The following is a 22,787-nucleotide window of genomic DNA, read 5'->3' on the forward strand; positions in this document are numbered from 1 at the left end:
CATCAGGGGGGGAAAGTGTTTTTGGGGAACATGAGGGAAGGGTTTTGAAATATCTTCCTGACTGGAATGAGCAAAGTGCTTTTTCAGACGAGAGTGTACTATAATTTTTATGAGAGACAATGCTAAAATAGTACAGGCTTGTAATTACTGTATATAGTGCAGACATAATATGACACTGAAATCAAAATTATATCTGTATACCTCATGAATGTGGCCATGTTTGTGAAAGGAGCTTATATGGCCCTTATATGGCTAACTTGTTTATGTCAGAACTATTGCCACTACATTTGGCGATATACGGGAATAGATGATTTACAAGTAACATTAGTACAAGAATTGGTATTTCCCTTCAGCCCTGTTCACACCACAGAGTTACACTGCCATGATTCCACTTTAACTGCCATGGCAACTTCTTGTGCAATCCTGAGATTTGCAGTTTACAGGAGCATAGTTAGAATTCTCATCCAGAGAGCTGGAGTGCTTTCATAAAATTGCAAAATGCCACAGCATGGCTGCAGATATAATCCATCTTGACACCACTTTAACTGCCATCGTACAATGGTATGGAATTCTGGGAATTGTAGTTTGTTGTGGCACCATAGCTCTCTGACAGGTGGCTAAATGTCACAAAACTACAGTTCCCAGAATTCCAAGGTATTGAGCCATAGCAGTTAAAGTGGTTACAAACTGGATTATTTCTGTAGTGCAGATGCAGCCCATGTTGCCTTGGCAGTGAAAACGGAACCATAGTGCTATAACTAGTGTAAAATGAACCTTCTTCTGGTACCCTTTAATCTTATTTGCAGATACAGGCATGAATCTTGCATCTCTTGGCTTTTTAACAGCCCCTGCTTTGTGATCAAGCCTTTTCATCTTTGAGGGAAAGCATGAGACACACACCCTTATGAACTATTCTCCCTTTGTCCAAGGGCTTTCACACACTGAGAGGACAAACTGGAGCTTCTCCTTGCTGGCTCCATATGTAATGATTTCACTTTCTACTCCCATGTTCCTCACAGTGCGGAGAGGTCTTGAAGCAAGAAGCCAGGTCCTTATGATAGTCCTTATGAACTCCCAGGTTCCTCACGTGATATATATTCACTTGTGGCTTCACAATTTCTAGACGTTTTACTTGAGTGACCGAAGGGTGCCGATGGGGGTTCAAGTTACTGCTTTTCTATGCATATATTTAAAATTGCACATAGAAAACATGTCGAGGACTTTTCTTCAAGTAGTTTTCTGCATGGAGAGAATCCTTTTGTGGTCTCTGTCTCCACCTGCATTTTGAAGTGGTACTGCCCCAAATCCACAAAAGAGGAACACTTTTGTTGGCCAGCCAAAATGCACAGAATACATCATGCAAACTTTTGAAGATTCACTAGATTCTCCATCAGGTAAAAGTTTTAAAAATCATACAGGAGAAGAGGGATGATGGTAGAGTCTTGCATGGTGTATTTTGTGCATTTTGGTTGGCCAGGTATCGCTCTTATGTGGATTTTGCTGCGTGGCCAACACTGCTACACTACACCTGAATATGTTGCCCTAAATACAGCTTTGATACATTAAAACTAGGTCTTTATCTCACTCCATGTTCAGAGGTCAAACCCTCTCTGTTCTTCCTTCAAGGGCCCTGACCCTGCCAGTCCACTCTGATTTTCATAACAATTAGCACCGATATTGCCCCAAGTAAGTACAGATGGAAGTGTTGTAATTTCTGAACTGCAAATAATAAGATGTTATCTGTTGCTTTTTTTAAAAAAAAAAGTTTATTGCTTTTGTTCAAATCAAGAAAACATTTGTAATATTAGTTTATTTTTAAGCCAATCAGCGAAAATAACATAAAAAAATATATGGCTGCACACTATTGCATAATCTCTTTAGCAAAGCACAAGGATAATCTTTCCCCCTTCATCTCTTAAAAAACCCATAAAGCTGAAAAAAAGCAAAGCAATTAAAACATTAAATATAATTTTAATAAATTACAAAAGCCCATTATCACTCACTTAAAATGTGTACATTATTACTTACAACTAGGGATGCCAAATTTTTTCCTTGAAAGACTCCAGTGCCTTTATCACCTAGATAACTGGCACACATGTATGTATGTATGTATGTATGTATATAATCAGTCAGTAAAGCTTGCCTGGTTATTGTAGCACCTTTTTGGGCCAAAGGATCCATCTGTTGAGTTTTTGCCTGTTGTGCTGCTATTAAAGGCAAAGGAGCCTTACTAGGCCATTACATCCGCCCTCATCCTTGCAAATGGCAACCCTAATTATAGCAGGGTTAGCACAGGATAAGATTACAGCAGTCCTTAGAGTCCATGTCTTTAAATGTTTTGACCCTTAACCAACACAAACTGAAGCCATGGTGGTAAATTCTGTCAAGCAGAGGATTTCATATAAATATTTTTTTCTGCAATGACTTAACCTAATCAGTTGACAATTTTGTTCCAATTAAACCTCAGTGTATTTCTTGATGTTTCCTCCCCTCACTTTCCTTCCTCCATTAATACAAAGACACAACAACATCTATGGTGGATCAGCCTAAGGGTCCATCTAGTTAAAGGGTGTACCACATCTGGATTATGTTGGACTACAGCTTTTATCAGTGGTTGATGGTGAGGGATATTGGAAATTACAATCCGGCAACATCTGGAGGGCCACAAGTTGCCATCCCTGATCCCATATTATTGTTGCACCAACAGTAGTCAATTGTATACTTCTTGGAAGCTCGCATACAGGATGTAACAAAGATAGCTTCCCATTGTAGTTTGTCCTCATCATCTGATAAATAGAGATATATTGCCTCTAAATATGGAGATCCATTTAGCTACCATGGCTTACATTCACTACTGTTCTTTATCAAATAATTTTTAAAGCCATCACATTTAGTGTTGAGTCATCACAGCTCTAATAATGAGTTCCATAAACTGATCATGTGTTGAATGAAGAAACACTACTGTTCTTCTCCAGTCCTGCTGCTATTAAAGTTTATGTTAAGCAACCCTTAATTTAAAGAGGGCCCAGTCCTAGATTAAGTGAGGTAACAGTGAAGGAGAAAGCACCTCTGGGCATTGAAAGTATTTCACTCATAATGAATCACAACAATAGCCCATATAAAACTGGGATTAGAAAATCTGGGTTGCAAAGTGTTTTGAGCTTTAGCATCTGTTTTTAAAGGAAGTAACCACTAATAACAACAGAACTTAATTCCTTGAATAACTACTACTAACGGTATTGAATTCATTTTTGCCATAGCGGAAATTTTTAAACTCCCAAAAGGATTGACTAAAGCATTGTTAAAAGGAAAGTGTGAAACAGCGCCTGTATTCAAATTCATTGTATCTCTCCTCCCAAGGAGAAAGCAGGGGAGGTGTTGGGATTTTCAGAGTGCTGTGCCAAAAGAAATTGAGACTGTCAGTAGAAACACCACAGCTGGGAGGGAGGAGGCTGGTTATATGTGATCATGCATCAAGTGTATGGCTTGGAAGGTGCTGATGTCAGGATTCAAATGAAATCAGTGAGGATATAGAGCTTGATGTAGGATTACTAATGGCACCGGCTGTACAGACTTTGAGTGGGAGAATGATAGGGATCCCATTGCGTACCCTCACAACTATCCCAATTTGGCAGAGATATCCCAATTAATCTCTCATCCCTCTTTTTCAGATGCTTTAAAAATGTCCCAGTTTCCCTCTCCTCACACTTTCTACCTTTATCCTCAGTTTACTTCAGTTGTTAGAAACTGAGTTCAAAGTGCAAAAGTAGTTTGCTCTCAACTCGGCAGGGGAAACTTGCCATTTCCTTTTGACTCAAACAAAAGAAAACTGCTGCAGCCTTTCCTAGCTTCTCTGTTCTTCCTTATTAATACGTTTTGCCATCTTGACCACACTATGATGTAGCCTGGCCACATTCATCCTGGTTTTCATTGTGAAACGTTGGAGGCTATGGGCATGGGATTAGCTATGTACCTCTGAAGTTGTTGGATGTGATTCCTTAACCAAGGCCATTCCCATTCTTATCACAATTTAAGGCACAGCTATGGTAGACTTGTGAACATGTGTTTTTGTTGATCAGGTGCATTGTTATTAGAGCTACAGTAATAAAACCATATTCTGTAATAAGACTATATCACATACATTTGTTTGCAATAATCTGACCATTTTTGCTCCCTGAGAAAAATTTTCAGACACTATGGAAGGTGTTGGCAAAGGGGGGTGCGGGGTTGGAGAGACAAAAGGAAGGACATGGGAAGATTTGCAAGATTTCCCTGTGCCATAAGGACTATGAAAGCATTGTTGTTTTGGCAGCTAAGTGTCTCAGAATGCCAGTTTGCAGCAGATAAGAGATTCTGTGTTTGCATTTTAAAGTACACAGTCCTGGTTATGATAATGAGGATACAAGATCTTTTGTTGTAGTTAATTTATATTGGTGGAAGTATTTCCCTTGATAAGTGACTTTAGTAGAGTGAGTGCAGTAGTTCCCAGGGAAATGGGAGTAATATCCATTACTTCATTGCAAGTGCCAACAGGTGATGGAAACGAGCAAGGCAAAGGCAGCATCACACAAAGATGCCTCTTCTGGATAGTACTCTCAGACTTCTTATTACCAAAGTTTTCGTCCTAGTAGGGAAACTGGAGTAAATTCATAAAATCTTAATTCTTCCTCTGAAGAAAAAGATGGCTTCTCCTTGAAACATAATTTCTGGAGTGTGTTGCTCGATTCTGCCAGAGAAGAACTAGTCCAACAGCATTTTCACTCAGTCTTGATTTTTCTTCATAGTTCTGTCATCTCCATATTAGGTTTCAGACCTTTGGTGAAAGTTTTGTAGCTTCTTCCTTTTGCCATGAACCTTGGAAACTCTAGGCACCTTGAACACTACAAAACATTTTTTCTGCCTTTATTTTGTGCCTTATTTTAATGCTCAGTTTTTTCCCCTTGACACAGTAACTTCTCTGCTTGAGAAAAATCATGTCACTCTGCCAGTTTTTCAGTCGTACTTTTAGTCTATTCCTCCAAGAGATGTTCCACGAACTCAGTGAGAAAAGGACTGTATCTTCAGTTTTTGTTTCTGAACATTTCAGGGGGCATTCAGTGGAGTGTACTGAAAGAAGCAATTCCGATTCTTTAAAAAAAATGGGTGAGGCTTTCTATATACATGTGATAAAATTTCACACATTTGTGCACATGTACACACACACATACACACAACATGCACACACACACAACAGAAGGGAAGCAATGGAGTTAGAGGCAGCATTAAACACTGAGGTCATGGTTGCATTTTCCATCTTTTCTCAATCCTTGAATAGCTTTGGTTTCAGTCTTCCCTTCTGGGAAAATAAGTCTTTTCCCTAAATATAGGTTAACATTTTCCTACAGAACTACTTTGACTGGAAGAAGATCATTCTAAAGCATATGTTAGTAATTTAAATCCTATGGAATCCATCTGTTGGAAAGCATGTACGTATTTACATCTATGGGATGTTTACCGGTGTGCAGCTACTGCATACTGTTCATATAGATGCTGAAAAATGTTCCTCCAGCTCTTGTTTTTGTCAGCATGTTCTTAGGGAGGCCTCTTGGTCTTTTAGTGGCCTGAAGGATGTAGCACAGTGCCGCTGTTCAAACTGGCATCTGGACTTCATCATAAACATCTTGGCCTTCTGTCTCATCAAAAGTCACATCAGCATCATCAGAATCCAACTGGAAGAAAGGAAGAGGAATACCATTAAATACTGGGCAGAACCTCTTTAAAAAACGTTCTAACAGGCTTTTAGAGCTGAAGGTTGTTAAGCAACAGGTCCTTTCCTTAAAGCGAGAGAAAAAAGGAGCCAGCATGGTGTAGTGGTTTGAGTGTTAGACTGTGACTCTGGAGACTAGGGTTTGATTACCCCTTCAGCAGGGAATGTTTAGAAAAAATGGGAAAAAATACAATGTTAGCACCTTTTACAAATTGAAAGTCACTTTAGGAATATACAATGCACTATGAATAACTTGGCTTGGAAAAAAGGTATGTTTGATATGGAACAATTTTCTACAAACAGATGTTTCCCAAAAAGATGCCTTAAAGCTGCTATCTTGTTCCCTTCATGTGGAGACCCAGATCTAAACATCTCTCTTCTCAGTGAGAAGAAGGAGCCCATTGGTACTTACACACTTGAGTTCAACGTCAGTGAAGAGCAAAGGGAGAGCAAAGCGTCTTAACGGCACGGTCAGGATGAGGAGGAAGGGTAAGGCAAGGGAGGCTGGGCTGGATTTCACTCCCCATAGCACCACCAGACATAGTATCTGGGTGAGGGTGAAGATATGCATGCGCCAGGTCTTTACCTTTTAAGGAGAGAAATATAGAAGAAATGGTCAGTGAAGATGGCAATTTGCTGTCTCTCTCTACTCCCTATCATCCCCTATATACACTCCTTGCAACAGTAGCATGGTTACAGCCTTCCTATTAAAAGAAATGGTGAATTCACACTTAGTTATTGAGAGGGTGGGTGGCCTTGAATACAGCACACAACTTTTCTTGCCTACATGGTTGCTGCATGGTGACTGACTGAATGGCAAAAGGTCTCCAAGGTCTAAGGCAGAGGTTTTCCCTAGACTTGCTGCTGGTAGTCCCTTTAGTAGGAGAAGGTACCTGTGACCTTCACATGCACACTACATGCTTTGCTATGGAGCTAGTTTCTGTTGGTATCCAGCTTCTAAACTGAGATGCTAGGCCTCAAACTTGCTTGGAAGTTGTTATCTTCTTTCAAAGGGAAATAGTTCTTCTGCCTTTACAGTATTGCCGAGCAACTATTTGCACAACCAGACTGTTGTATTTCATTCTAATTTCACGCCTTCTAATGCTAACTGATGACACCAATAGATTTCGGGGCTCAGCTGCAGTAAGCCCAAATTTGATTTAAGCCTCCAGTTGTACTGTACTGAACTGAACCTGAGTGAAAATGTTACAAAAATAAGTGACTTAGTTGTTGATTTCTGGAAGAGAAACGGATCAAGGTCTAGAAGCTATATGTGCTCTAATAAAAGTTCGTTTCTCCCTCCAGAAGTGGGGAGGTTGGATGTGCTTGTTATTTACTGATGAGGCAAAAAGTACTAGAAAGCAGAATATTTTTCACATGCTCAGAAGCATTCTGTTTTTTAATACTTTTATGTGTTTCAAGGAGAGAACACACATCTAGATTCTAGAAATGAGAAAGAGAGAGAGCACATTACCCCTCTTTAAACCAAGGATAGGAATAGTATAGCTTTTGGATACCCCCTTTGGATACCACACACCCAAATTCCACAGCTGAGAAAAGGCATTTTGGCTAAAAATACCGCAAAAGAGTTTTTAAAACTCTCTGTGGAGCTATTACATGCTGTTTTGGAGGCATCCCCTCCTGAAACAGTCAGCTATTCATCACTTCTGGTAGCCAAAAATCGTGGCTAAAATGATATCATGTAGACTCTGGGGCTCCAGAGCAGCTGAAAAATGGGCAGTGCAGCCCTCTAGCATGTGCCCAGCCCTGATTTAAACCTCTAAAATTATTCCATAAGGGATATCTGTCTAAAATGGTTACAGAGCAGATGGTGTGGGTTTCCTCTCCTATGGGTTTTTTCTGTTTCTTCCACTCCAGTCCAGGGCCAAAAATCCAAGATAAATCTACTGCATGCCCCCCTCTTTTTTTTTACTAACTTACTTTTCTAACAAAAGCTTCATCAGGATGGTATTTGGGGGGGCTTCAGCATGAGAAGGATGCGGTCATATAACTGGATCCCATTGAGGGAGGTCACCCCCATGTAAAGAAAGATGCCAAAGAGTACTGCAAGTGGGATGAATTTCAAGATGGGTTCCATGAGGATGGAGAGGCCTGCAGGAAAAGAAAAGGCAACAGTGTAAGTCAATAGGATGACAACTCCAGTTGTGAAGGAGAAATCCAGACAGCTCTCCTTCACTGGGTGGAGTAAAGAAAATAACTGCTGTTTGGGAGCAAGCTAACTAGCCGTCAGGCTCACCATTGTTTGTAGCAAGTCACCGCAAGACAACACTGTGTAGTTCTTTAGCAAAATATAGTTACAACATATAGTCCCCCTGTTGATGGCTGGCTGTTAGATGTATACACTGTTTTTTAATATGGAGGGCACATTTTTGGCTTATCACAGTTTGCAGTCACAGAGAGATAGGCTGGCCATCACTTGTTAGGCAGAAGGAGGCAACAGCGTCAGATTTCTGATTCAGGTGTAATTAAAGGGTTGCAAAACCAACCAAGAATCCTCTGGAATCTTAAAAGACTATCTAGTTTATTACAGCATGCACTTTTGTAGACTACTGTGGCACATCACATGCATGGCGTGTTACTAAGGATGTCAGAGAGAGACAGAGAAGACATGAGGAGGAAGGGATTGTAGACTGTTGTCAGAGGGAAATTACAGAATATGACAGTGACAGATTATTAACATTATTATTAGCCCTTAAAATGTCACACTGCTACTCTTGTTTTTTGCTCCAACAGGCAAGCGCAGCTACCCTTTTAGAAATGAAAGGGCAGCACATGTTAATTATTTAGTCTTACTACCAAAATTTTTACTTCCAGGGAAAGGCACTTGGGAGGATTGGGCAAGCCTAAATACTATGTACCTTAGTAGAAAGAAGGTGTGGCCATTTGCTAATCTGTTTTTAGGTACCAAAATGTCTTAGACCGGCCCTAGGATAACCATGCAGGATTTATCTAATTATTTTCAAAAATCCACATATTGTAAAGCTTATCACAAAATGGCCCCCTCTCTCTGAATGCTGACAATGAGATCCACAGATGACCTGAGTGTTGTGGGTATAAGCATTTCTGAGAGCTCATGATCTGTAGCCTAACAAGTTAGTAAATTTGTGTTACAACAGAATAAATGCCAAGATCTAACAAACGTAATAAGGATTGTCCTTGTTATTTTGCAAATGAATTCATACTTTATCCCATTTTCCATCTCTATATACCACTTAGGATTTTATATCAACATTCCCATACTGGTCATTGTTTAGTTTTTACTTTTCTTCTCTTACTTAAAAAGCTTCCAAGATTAGTGATTTGGTCTGCAAAGAATTACTATCCTTTTTTTCCCTAGAAATGATTGCCTGTCAGCTAGAATGGAGTACAAGATGTGGTGAGGGCAATATAAAGAAGGAATTTGTAGAGAGGTGGTAAGATTGCAGTCATTGTAGTCTCTTCTTTATGGAAGGATGTTAGGTCAAAGTAGCTGGGGTCTTTCAGGCATGAGGTTAGCTATGAAGTAAAAGAGCCTTACCCTACCAGGTTCTTTCCAAATGTATTAGGTACTGAGAAAGGTGATGATACGAGATAAAATTTGAGATCAATTTCTCAACACTGAGCTTTGTAGGGGCCCCAGCTAACATCATCCTAAAGCAAATGGGGCCAAATTGGGTATATTAGGGCAGCCATGTTTGTTTGTTCATAGGTTTGCTTATTCATGTGTATAAAGTGAAATGAGGGACTTACATTTTTAAAAAAGGTACCAAATTCTGGGGGAAGCAGTTAAATTGATGGAGCCTAGGAAGATAAAGCAGGGAAGGTTCTGCTGCTCTCACCTTCATGCATCATTGAAAAAATTAGGACATTTCACTCCATCACCCTGCTTTCTATGTAAACAAAGCAGAAATATGAACAAACACTGCTGCCCCAGGTGTATTTTCTAGTTTGATCCTTAGACAACATAACAGTAAAAATAAAATAAATGGAACTGGTTCAGAAAAACTCACCTACAAGAATGCCCACCAGCAAGCCAGTGAGCCTCTGTTCCTTGACCTCCTGGACATGGGCTTTTTCCCCTGGAACAGTAGTCTTGGACATCACTGTCAAGGCATTAGCATGCGTGACGGTCCTCACTGTGGTAGCGCTGAGCCACGGCATCCCAAACAAGGCTGCTATACCCCCCATGCCAACAATTAGAAGTAGATCTAGATGGAAACCTGAACCTTTAATAAGTTTCCTCTCAGGTTTGCTCACAATCAGTCTGAAAGGGGAAAAATATGTGACATGTTTCCATGACAATAGAGCCAATATCTCAGCAACTAGCATCTAACCAACTAGTAGTACAGAATGCTCATTAAATTTACAATTGCATGTTCAGTTCTGGAGGAGATATACAGTTCTAACCATCTGTGTGTAATCATAGAATTTAAACTATCTGATTTGTTTTTCAGCTCCCGCTCCCAGTTCTCTCACCCATCTTGCATTTCTTCTTTTTATCAAATGAACACATTCTGGCCATGTTTCCATTGCAAGGTCAAGCATTTATCTTGACATCGTCACTTTATGGTTTTTAAAAATACATGTTCCCCAGTTCCTTACGTGGTAATCTGTGATTCCAAGAAGATGAGAATGAAGACCAAGAGAGCTGGTAAAGCTGCACCAAACATCAGCCAGATGGGGAAAGTGTCATTTGTTCCCAATGGATAGATAAACCAACCTCGCTTATTAGGATTGGAGACCTCAAGGCCTTTAGGAACTTTCAGTTTCTGTGGGAAAGAAGTAAGAGAAAAAATATCAATAAAATCTGGATGTGGCCTAGTTTGGAAAAATTATTTGTTTGTTTGTTTATTTACAATAATTATAAAATATAGCCTAACTTTAGTTCAGTTGAGGAAGACTGCATAAGTACAGTTGGCCGTTCACATTTGTGTCTTTGACTTTTGAGGATTGGATTATTTGTGGATTTGATTAATATGTCTCTAAGAATCTCTAGTGTGACTCTGCCAGAGGTTGACCACAGAGTCACAATGGAACACCTAGAGATTTCCAAAGAAAATACTTCGCTAGGCATTTGTAGTCCTCCAGTGCAATTCTATGGTCAGCTTCTGCCACATGTTGGCCACTGAATTAAGAAAGAGGACCTAGAGATTCCTAGAAAGGTGTTCTCTTAGGGTTTTTTTTTAAAAGCAGCTTTTTATTTGTGGGTTTTTTCCCACTTTCACAGGGATATTGTGACCCTAACCCCAGTGAAACTGGAGAGCCCACTGCACTCTTTCTTTTTGCCTAGAAAGAATATCCAAGTTGCCATCTGCTGAGTTAGGTCAGAAAGAAGGAGAGATGCCACTGAAAGACAACCATCACAACCAGTTACTTACCTGAGTGTAGGTGTCCTGAATAAAGAAGTCTGCCACGGCCATGATAAAGATGGCAATGGGAACACCAAAGTCCCCAATCACACGGCGGAGCTGTCAAAACATAAGCATCATGTTATTTTGCAAATACAGAGCTGTGGCTTATGGGGGAAAGAATATCGAAATAATATGGAGGAGCCCAGGAAATCTTAAACTCTTATTTGTGTGAGAGAGGCCTCACCTGAAGAAACCTAAGCTGGACTCAGAAGATGAAAATAACAGTAGACTGATTTCCAGCATCCTCATTGTGTTCAAGTGATTACATGTAGGCATTCTTTGATGAACAACATTTTCTAGTTCCATTTCAATTGGAGTTGAAAGCAGTATAGTCTGACCAGATTTCAACGGGGGCCTCTGCTGGGCAGAGAGCAAAGAGCCCCTCTTGCTTGCCACCTTCCTTGCCCTCCTTCCTCCTCTCCTTTGCCACTCCAAGTGGGCAAGATAGCCTGGAGTTTTGGCAACACTCCATGGCCAGGTTCAGCCCAATGCATAAAGGCATCCCTGCTCCGATGCTGCTCCCCAATGACGCTGTTCATTTGGCCTCTGGGGCTGGCCAGATTTGGGGATGGTTGCCAGCTGCCGATTTGGGGACTGTGCCAACAGATGGCTCTGGGCGGCCGCAGGCACACTTCCTGGTGCAGGCAGGTAGGCGCGGGCCTGCTCTCTGTGGACAGCCACAGGCACTGGGGCAAAGGATGCTTGATGGGTAGGGGTTCCCTGTCGGGTCCGTAGATTCCCCCCCCAGCATTGGATGACGACACACCCCACTGGGTGGTTCTAAGCATTGCACAAACCAGCCCCGTCTGCTGCTACGTGGGTGGGGGTGGAGGCTCCACAGGACACTGGAGTGCCCCACCCCACCGGCCTGGCATTAAGTTGATGCCTTGGGAAGGCGGGGGGCATGGTTTTGGCAGGCTGAGGCAAGCCAGCCAATATCATGAGTAGGTGGGAAGGGTGCATGCTTGTCTGGCTACCCCTCCTTCCCCCTCGCTTGGGCCAGCCTAGCAGGGCTCGCATCCCCCGGCAGTGGGAAAGAGGACCAAACCAGGTGTCACTCCCCTCTGTGGTGTCACCTGGTGTGGTCCGCACCCCCCACTCCCCTGAGTGACACCACTGAGGAACAGACTTTTTAAAAAGTCTTTCAAGTACCCCAACATGCCAAAAGTCTATTTCTCCCAAGTGCTAATGCAATATATACCTTGTGGAAGGAAACTTGTTTTTGAACTTGCGCAAGAAGAAAGCAATGAAATGTCCTGCCATGAGGACAAGAGAGAGCAGAGCAGTATTGGGCTGGGCTGCCACTGGATCACCTTTTGGGTCAATAACAGTGACATTATTATTCTCTCTGTACGGGGTGTTCCTTGAAAATCTGCAAAAGGAAATGGATGCTTAGAATGAATTAGTTAGGATAAGGAAGGCCTTGACAGTAGATAGCCGAAACATAATCGGTGAAAGAGAACATACAGATACACAGCTCATATGCTTTACATTCAGGAAGGAAGGTTTAGGCCCCATCTATGTACGCAACAAAATGAGTGGTATTATAACGGAAGTGGTAGAGCTGACTGACTGTACTAGTTTAAAATACAGGTGGGAGATTGTTGTTCTTGTACACCTTTAACTAGTTTCTGACAATGGTGACCCTAAGGCACCCTTGATTTTTTTTAGCAAGATTTGTCTCGACTAGTTTGCCATTGCCTTCCCCTGAGGCTGAGAGAGAGTGTAGCTTGCCCAAGGTCACCCAGTGGGTTCATGGCCAGTACCATTTTGTTATTCATAAAGTAAAACCATGAACTTCTGAAACAGTATCTCATAACTAGCACATGTTAGGACCAAAGCAGATTTAGATGGTTGGGTTGATTTTTCAGCTGGATCTACATGGATAGCCACAATATAAGGTGGGATAGCAGATTGTACTGCTTGAAAACCAAAGTGAAGTTATGATTTTATAAAAGTAGTAGGGTGGATTAGAGTTCGGCCCAACCTTGACTGGTTGTACTGGTTTTATATCTGTAGAAAAGTTTTTAACAGAGGGGAATATGCAGTAGCCTACTGTACATACTCATGTGTAAGTCTAGACATTTTAGTCAAAATTGACCTAAGAAACCTGAGTTGACTTATCCATGGATCAATGTGATGTGTTGTGTTGCCTTCAAGTAATTTCCAATTTATGGCAACCCTATGGCGGGGGTTGGACTGGATGGCCCTTGTGGTCTCTTCCAACTCTACGATTCTATGATTCTGTGATTCTATGAACCTATCATGGGTTTTCTTGGCAAATTTCTTCAAGAGGGTTTGCTATTGTCATCGCCATCCTCAGAAGCTGAGAGAGTGTCTTGCTCAAGTTCACCCGTGGGTTTCCATGGTGGATAGGAAACCATACTCTGATGAAAGGCAAGTAACGTCTTCTCAGCCTTAGGGATGGCAAACAACTCTGAAGAAAACCTGCCAGAAAATCCCATGTAGGTTCACCTTTAGGGTTGCCATAAATCAGAAATGACTTGAAGGCACGCCGAACAAACAATAAATCAAATACTTCAAGTCACTCAAACTGCACACTGTGCATTTTATACAGAACTGCACCCCTAGCACATTATTTTCCTTCCCTGTCTATATTGTATTACATGCTTTGCTTTGTGTTTTTTCGCTAGAGGTTAAACATAGATCTATTTATAGGTTAATGCTAAGACCCATATCTGAGGAAAAACCATTGTGGGAGGTGAAAACAAGTTTAATAATAGGAGATATGCTTTCCACTTACATCTGTTCGATCCTGAAATAATAATCTTAAAAAATCCACTGAAGGACCTCCATTTCTTTCTTTTCTTTCTCCATCTTTTCATTCCTCGCCTTTTGCTCTTTAGTTTCTATGGAAACCATATCTAAGAACACAGCTTCTCTCATTGGAGGTGGGAGGAACAGCTACCTGAACAAGTGTGCAGCAGTTCAGAAGAAGAAAATCATATAGTAGATGTCCAATGAGAGTTGGTAATGTTTCAGGTTCACAGGTGAGACAAAAGATGCATCCTAGTATCAGCAATACAAGGATGCTTTACCCGCACTGAACCTTGAAGACCAATATATTTTCCATTATAATTCACACTGGACCTAGTGGGTGACCTTAGTCAAATTCTTATGCTTCCCCAATTAGTTTTTCTATCAAGTAAAAGAAAAGGGGTAAGGCTGCCAAACAAGGTAGCACTTAATTTACTATTGGGTCGTACTACCTGAAAAGAAACTGCATTGAGAATTCTATTCCCTCCAACCACTGGTAATACCCTTGGCTTGAATTGAGATTGTTATTAGTGAACCACCCAAACCTTTGCCAATCTGCCAATATAAAGTTTGCCATGTTATTTTGTGCTTCTTGCTCTTTGTGACTTACAATCTAGTGTTTCCTCAAGGCAAGGACCATCTCTAAGGTGAAAGAGCCTGTGTTGCACAAGCTAAGAATAAAACAAGTCATCTACTTGATAAGTTGGTGAATGTCTCCACGATGAAGATGAGAGTGAGGAAGGAGAATATTCCCTGGGTGTAACGGGAGATGTAGCGTACCAGGAAGTGCCCTCACAAGCCACTACCAGAAACCACCAGGATTATGAGCCAAAAGCCAATCCAGACTCTCCCCACGATGTATTCATAATTATTATCATAACAAAACTATGTAAAGATAAAGGGGAGCAGGGTATAAGAGGAAAACAGAAGAAACTATGAAACCTGGCCGTTCTTTCTCTTCCTTGACACAAACAATGGAGATCACTTCCCCACTTGTCCTTGATTGGAATAAACAGCTATCCAAACCACTTTGGATTTCAGGCCTGTTCCTCCAGAGAAACTCATATAATATACCCTGATCTACGTATGTTCCAATAGGCAGCATGATATAATGGTTTGAGTCTTGAACTGACTAGACCAGAATTTGATCCCTCTCAGCTGTGGAAACCCACTGGGGGATCTTTCTCTGAGCCTTAGAGGATGATAACTGACAAACTGCCACAGCATAATTTTGCCAAGAAACCCTATAATAGGGTTTCCATAAGTCAGAGTCAACTTGAAGGCACATAACAGCACTATCTATATTCCAAAGTATGGAATTACAAGGGAGCTCATAATTGGGTATCTGATGGGATATTCAAGACCTTGATATGCTATCTCTTTATTCTTTAAAATTTCTTACCCTTCCGCTGTCTTCTTCAACCTGGTGTTCTCCAGATGTTTTGGACTACAATTCTTATCATCCAGTGGCATGGTTGTTGTGATTAAGGAAAATGGGAGTTTTTTTGTGGTTTTTCAGCTATTTGGCCTGTTCTAGAAGAGTTTCTTTCTGACGTTTCGCCAGCATCTGTCATTGGTATCTTCAGAGAATGTTGGCATAGAAAGGAGCAGGATATTATATATATATATATATATTTAGATATATATATATATATATATATCTTCTTCTGGTCTCTGCAAACATACAAAGTGGTTTTATGCGCATATATCCAGCTCTCCTCTATGCCAACATTCTCTGAAGAGATGCCAGCCACAGATGCTGGCGAAACATCAGGAATAACTCTCTAGAACATTGCCACATAGCCTGAAAAACCCACAAAAAAACTATGGTGCTGGCCCTTAAAGCTTTCGACTTTACTTTAAAATGGGGTTGTTTTAATTACAACAATTGGGCCTTAGGGGGGAAGCGGGCGTCTAAAACACATGGTGTTGTTTTGTGCTTAAGTATTGATAGTAGATTGTTTTTTTTGGATCAAATTGCCTAAGCAACCTTTCATCTACTAGAATGTGCTAATAAAAGCATTGGGAAGCTCACCATGGGGATGGATCATTCAGGTTGTTTCCAACTCACGTAATAAGATGTACTGCAAGAAGCTAGATGCTATATATATTGTGGCTAATAACCTTGAATAACAAAGGTGTTGTTGTTGTGTGCCTTCAATTTTTTTCTATTTAGGACAACCCTCAAGGTTAACTTATCACAGGGGGTTCTGGCATGGTTGTTCAGTGGGGTTTGCCTTTGTCTTCCTCTCAGCCTGAGAAAGTGTTACTTGCCCAAGATCACCAGGAGTTTATTACCTCAAGCAAGATTCCACAGGAAAAGGAGATAAACTAGATTTAAACCAAAGCAAACCCTGAATGCCCAAAGTTTATCACACAACATGCAGTTACATGAAAACAACGCAAAGTTAATCCAAGTGCAAGCAGAGAAAACCGCAGCTTTTTACTTTCGGAACATCCGAAAGTGAAAAAGCTGCCGTTTTTTTCGCTTACGTTCGGATTTACTTTGTGTTATTTCACTTGGGCAGTGCTTACTGTGTAAAACTAACTGAATTTTAACGTTTGGTTTAATTCTAATGTACTTTAAATTGTGTTTAACTCCCGTTTTCCCACGGGATCTCCCCTAGTGTAGTAAAGCTCCCAGTGGGTTTCCATGGCCATGTGTGGGATTTGAATCCTTGCCTCTAGAGTCCTAGTCCAACACTCAAACCAATACAACAATATTGGCTCCTATAGGTCTTCTAGCCATTTCAATGTTGTTTATCCTTGAAAGCTGTCTGGGCTAATGGCCATCAATATATCTTATGGTAATAATAAATGATGACTGCATAAGTAGGGCAGATGGTCCAGCCTTGCATTTAGCTACACTAATAGCAGTTCAGGCCTTCTTCAACACAGGAAATAGGTCATCATGCATCAGGGATGCAAAGATTTATTAAACAGGACACCTACCTTATAAAAGGCTTCTTCAAAGACCAATAGGGCCCAGAAAATCCAACCCACAAGCAAAGGCTGAGCTCCAACTAAACAGAAAAAATTACGCTCTGGACTGCAGTGGGAGAAGAAGCTCAGATACTCCCATCATGCTCTCAGTTTTGTCATCTGGAAAAAGCAGCAGATATTAGCAAGGTAAGAATGAGGCTACTGCCTTCCTAATAAAACTCAGAGATCCCAGTAGCATTTTGGTAAGCAGACTCATAATTCCTGAGCTGAGAAATTTTTTTGGCTGTAAATAAACATACTACTGAGGAAGAGCTGCTAGGTCAACAACTATCCCAGGCTCTGAGATTTAGAAACCTGAGACCTAGCATTACTTATTGTGATGTCAGCAGAAGCTGGTCTTGTAATGTTACAAGGGTGATACAAAGTGGAGCTCCTCATTAAGTCATTAAGCATGATATGTTAACTATCAACTACAATTGCACAGAATATTCCATTCAAATAGGAAACATGTCTAACAAATGAGGAAAGTATACAGACACAGGTTTCTCAAGACAGTTCTCTTTATGTGATATTTCTCCCCTTCCTCCTGAGCCCCAAGATTCAGGGCCAGACCCTGAGATCTGAGAATCTTATACAAAAGAGATTTTAATGTCCCATGGTTCACTTTATTTCCTTTGCCCACTGTTGCCTTCAGGCAAACAGGCTTTGCAGTACAAAAACAGCATACAGATTGAGATTCCCTTATCCAAAATGCTTGAGACTAGAAGTGTTTTGGATTTTTTTTTATTTCAGAATACATGTATTTGTATATACGTGCATAAGAAGATATCTTGGAGATGGGACCCAAAGATGAAATGTATATTTCATATCCGCCTTATACACATAGCCTGAAGGTAATTTTATACAACATTTTAAATAATTTTATGCACAAAACAAAGTTTGTGTACATTGAAGCATCAAAAAGGAAAGGTGTAGGCCACCCATGAAAATAATTTTGGATTCTGAAGACTAGATACAACACAAATCAGTCAGCTGGAAGGAGGAATAATACAAGAAGTTACAGGGGGAGGGAAATCTGACATACGACAAGAAATAGTTTGGATGCAAACCTGGGAATATGCAGGTAAGATTAAAACAAAAGGAACTGAAAAGTCTTGATACTTCCAGAGACTCTTTTCCTTTTTGGATGAGGCCTTAGGCACCCAAGTAGCCTCTACTAGGATTTCTTCACATAAATTTCCAGCTGTCATTTATCTAATCCAAGAAGGCACTAAAGACGGATCTCTTCTGGTGGGCTTTCCCATCGGATTTAGTATAGAGATGATGATTAAGACCCCCCTCTCTAAGTACGATGGTATATGAATTGATGTTTGGAGATTTTAAGGAACTAATAGGGATGTATAATTCAGTATTAGTATTTTATTGACTGTTCAATTGCATTGTATTATTTTAATGATTTAATCCCGCTTCGATCCTTGGAAGAGGCGGGACATATAAATAAAATTTATTATTATTATTATTATTATTATTATTATTAATAATAATAATAATAATAATCAAATCCCACCAATAAATGGGAAGTGCACCAAGGGCTTAGAACAGTAATTCTCAAACTTTGATTCGCAAGGTGTTTTGGATTTTAGTTCCCAGAATCTTTTACTATTGACCAACCTGGTTAGGCCTTCTGGGAGCTAAAATCCAAAACCCCTGGAGGATCAAAGTTTAAAAACCACTGACTTAAAGAAAAAAATAAGTAGCATAAAAACCTCATTCTCACAGGTGAGAGTGGAAAAGTTCCTGAGTTGTGAATAATCTGTGTTCGACTCAAAACTTTTTGCATTTTGTAGTAAGTACTATAGGTAGAATTCTGATAGAGAAGTAGTGATCTCTTACCCAGAAGACCCCCAAAGGTAATGGCAGGAGAAAGGGCAGCAAAGTAGATGAAGATGACTGCAGCCAGACATTGAGCATTGAGGGCATCTTTGATGTCACTAAGGTACTTGGGATACCGACGTTTTATGTCCCTCACAAGTCCCCCAAAAGGTCTCCTGGTCCTACGCAAGGGGTCATCATCATCATCTGGTTTCAGTGTTTGAGCTTTCAGTTCTTTCTCTGCAAGAGACAGATGAACATGCACATCAAGAAGCCCAGGTGAAGGAATCGTGGCTAGACCCAATTGCCTGGTGCTGCTCAGAATGCCAGGCCAGAAAATAAGGGCAAATGCATTAAAGACATCAGAAGCAGGCTCCCCTCAAAGTGCTAGGGCACCAGCATCTACCCAAGGATGCTAGGATGCAGATGCCAACTCTCTACCGGCTGCAGGGTTGCCTGGAGTGATGGTCGGTAGCTTCCATGTCAGAAGGGTGGTAAATCTCTGGATTTCAGTCTGAATTTTCATTAAGCTATCCAGAGTGCTGAAGCTATTATTGAGATATGGTGCAGTGCCTTGGATAGCTCCTGATATGTATGACCTAAAGCATGGAGCAGATTTACTATCCCACCAATATGGGAGGCCACCAGCTATCATTGCTGCATGGTCTTCATATGAAACAAAGCTCAGCCCAGAACCTGTTCACAAAATACAGTACAACCCCCATATCCATGGGGGATAGGTTCCCAGACTTATTGTGGAAACATGAAGCCAAGGATAATAGCAAACTCTATTGAAATGAATGACGTCTGGAGGAAGTTGACCATAGAGTCATTCTGGAGGTCCTAGATTCTTAGAGAGAACACATCTCTGGGCATTTCCAGTTCCTCCAACATGACTCTATGGTCTGGAAACATCTTGCAAACTAAGCCATGATGGTGAATTGCACACCCAACACTGATGACTGTAATTCACTAGTATTATTACAAGAACCCTGGCTTCTCATATTGTTGACAATATTCGCACATGTTTGGAATGAGAGAGCAGAGCCTGTAGACTACAAAAAGCTATTAGCTCCACCATCTCCCCAGCCATATATTTTCTGTTCAGAAAGAGGAAGCAATTCTGTACTGTACACCTCCATGTTTTGAAAGGTCAGCAGGCAAAGATTTTTGTGTTTCTCACACTGGAGCATACCTAGGTCTTTTAAGAGCTCAGCTTCTGGGGGCACCTTCTTCTCCACTGGCTGGTACCTCTTCCGCAGGAGCTCCTTCTGCACTGGCAGCAACGCCTTGAGGAGTGTTTCATTTTGGATGTCACTAGGTGGGACGACGATGCAACAGTCCAGGAATGCCTCCACGCTCTTCACCAGGTCTGTCCGTCCCACAGCCAAGTAGGAATCATTGCGAAACACCTATCCAGAGAAAAAGGAGTGATTAAAAAAACTTACTCAAGCTTGGGAACGACTGGTTTTCCAGGTGGTCTGAATTTTAACTCCCAGATGGCCCCTTCCATCAAGGCTATGGGTAAGGTATTGTGAGAGTTATAATCTAAAACATTGGGAGGGCCCATGATTTCTCACGCAAAAGTGGGGGGGGGGAAGGAGACTGCCCCCTCATCCGTTTGCCCTGGCATTGCTTAGGAAATAGTGGTTCTCCCCCATTCCTAATTCTGTGTTTAAAATAATTTTCAAGGCAGCCTCCAAAAAATAAACTGGGGCACTGGTTTTATTAAGAGTATGTAACACAATCCAGGGACAATTTGGAGGCCATGGCTTAAATAGTGGAGCCAATTACCCGTATCCTTTTATTTTTTTTAATCTGAATTGGTAAGGCCTGGATTGATTCTTTGCTTGTTACTTTCCAAGGCCTTAAAATCTAGATGCATGTATTCATGTACCACAACAACATTAGCCTACCTTACAGGACTCTTGAAAACACTGCAGTGATAATATATGCGGAAGACTTCAAACAATGAAAACACTATATCAACTGGAGGTGTGGTGCATGTATGTGTGGAACCTTTCTATCCAGAGAGACACATTCCCCAATATGGAACCAATTACAAGCTGTTTTCAAACATACAGTAACCTGCTGTGAGGCCCCATAAACCAATGAAGCCCACAGACTACTTGTTCTCCAGCCCTGATATAAATGCTAAGGTTAAGAATTACTTTTATTCTTAAATCAAGTTGGTCTCATTCCTGAACATGCTCCTAGCAGTACAATTGGCGTTACTATCTTCAGGCTCAGATTGCTGAAACAGCCTTTGTTTATTCCTCTATCGTTGTCTTTCTTTCTTTCTTGCTATCCCTTTCTCCTTGTTTATTTACATCCTGCCTGTCCCCCAAATTGGGACTCAGGGCATCTTTCAATTTAAAACTAGCACAATACAGGTAAACATATACCAAAGATGAATATTAAAATAGAAGTAAACTATTCACAATATTAAAGCAATTTAAAACATACACTTTCAAAAGATGGTGAGTGATCAAGCAGTGGGTCAAGAACCCCCCAGGACTTTCTGCGCTCATCTCTCCAAGGAGAACCATATCCACTGTAAAACTCAGCTGCACTGAACTGTTGCCTCAGACCCACAAAAAGCCAGATGAACCTCTCGGCTTTGGGGCCCAATTCAAGTGCACCTCCAGTTATTAAACCCAGTTGTGACAATACCTCTTCAATTTGCTTTCAAGGACTCCATGCTTTCCTTTCTCACACAACTTGATGTAATGGAAGATTACCACTTACCCTTTCAGACATCATTGTTGAGATGGCTCTCCCAATCTCATGGTAGCTGGTCCGAGGGGAATCTGGTCCCAGAACCACAAAAAGGAACCGGACAGGCACAGGGACTTCCAGGACAGAGTCCAGCTGCACGGCATCTTTCAAGCGCACAAAGGCCAAAGTTGGATGCTCCAAGAAGGGGGCACAGCCTGAAGGGAGGATGGATGGGTATGGGGCATCATTTAGGAGCCTTGGCACAAAGAGAGAAAACGAGAAATGCAGACCATGGGCAGGAAGGGAAGGAATCCAAGCAGAAGCAAAGGGGTGGAAGAGAATGGGGACAAGGGAAGAAAATGAGAGATTGCAAAGTGAGCAAAGTTGGCTATCAAGTTTTGACAAGACAGACAGAGAAGCAAAGCAGAGCTAATGATAGGAACAAACATGGCTTCTTCCCTTGCCAGAATGCATGTGCAATAGCAGGAGTCCACAGATACTATTCACCTAAACCTTCCTGGATTTATAGCGTTTATGCTGGTCATCAACCATAATAATAAAAATTCAAATTTCAATCCTATTCTATAGTGTAGAATAATCAGAGATGACTGTGGAAATGTGAGGCAACAAATCTGGGACAATATTTAACTGTGGCAAAATCGCTGTCTGTCTATCTATATATCTATCTGGCATCAGATGAAGAATATCTTTTGGTTGTTTCCACCTCAAATGTCAAAATGTTTCAGGCTAAACTGGACATATAATTAACTTCTGGCTAAATCTTTTGTAAATTTAGATATGTGACCATGTTTACTTTTAAAAGAGAAGAGAAAAGGAAGTAACAAAGATGCATGTTGGAGCAGAGTGATGCTTTTGTTTATTTTTGATAGTCTTAGAGGCTAGCACTAACAGAGACAGGGATCCCAGATTTCAGAGCCTTGAACGTCTTTTTTGGTTCAGGGTGTGGGTAAGAAATCTCAGTGCAAGAGGGCTGCCTTGAAAAGTGTGGCTAATGTGCCTCTAGCAGGAGCTTGGTTTTCATAAATCAGCAAATGAAACTTATAATACTGAAGAGTTTAGCATTATCATCTGCTAATAATCTGCACGTCCAGCTCCTGTTTCCCAGATTTCAGAGCCTTGAACGTCTTTTTTGGTTCAGGGTGTGGGTAAGAAATCTCAGTGCAAGAGGGCTGCCTTGAAAAGTGTGGCTAATGTGCCTCTAGCAGGAGCTTGGTTTTCATAAATCAGCAAATGAAACTTATAATACTGAAGAGTTTAGCATTATCATCTGCTAATAATCTGCACGTCCAGCTCCTGTT

At 41.0% G+C, this 22,787-nt stretch overlaps 1 protein-coding gene across 1 annotated transcript in view; it reads right to left on the minus strand.

Moving 5' to 3' along the window:
• Positions 1-1,743: 1,743 nt before the first annotated feature.
• Positions 1,744-22,787, minus strand: part of SLC4A1 (solute carrier family 4 member 1 (Diego blood group)) — a 54,371-nt gene continuing 33,327 nt past the window's right edge. Inside the window, 16 exon segments of the mRNA XM_042473627.1 lie at positions 1,744-5,708; positions 6,159-6,332; positions 7,688-7,726; positions 7,728-7,858; positions 9,757-10,010; positions 10,349-10,515; positions 11,125-11,214; positions 11,734-11,824; positions 12,359-12,413; positions 14,631-14,820; positions 16,888-16,968; positions 16,971-16,993; positions 16,996-17,037; positions 18,772-18,990; positions 19,946-20,162; positions 21,499-21,683. Of these exon segments, the coding sequence (XP_042329561.1) occupies positions 5,628-5,708; positions 6,159-6,332; positions 7,688-7,726; positions 7,728-7,858; positions 9,757-10,010; positions 10,349-10,515; positions 11,125-11,214; positions 11,734-11,824; positions 12,359-12,413; positions 14,631-14,820; positions 16,888-16,968; positions 16,971-16,993; positions 16,996-17,037; positions 18,772-18,990; positions 19,946-20,162; positions 21,499-21,683 (2,039 nt within the window). The 3' untranslated portion in view covers positions 1,744-5,627.

The sequence above is a fragment of the Sceloporus undulatus genome, chromosome 6 (assembly GCF_019175285.1).
Source record: "Sceloporus undulatus isolate JIND9_A2432 ecotype Alabama chromosome 6, SceUnd_v1.1, whole genome shotgun sequence".
Taxonomy (NCBI): Eukaryota; Metazoa; Chordata; class Lepidosauria; order Squamata; family Phrynosomatidae; genus Sceloporus; species Sceloporus undulatus.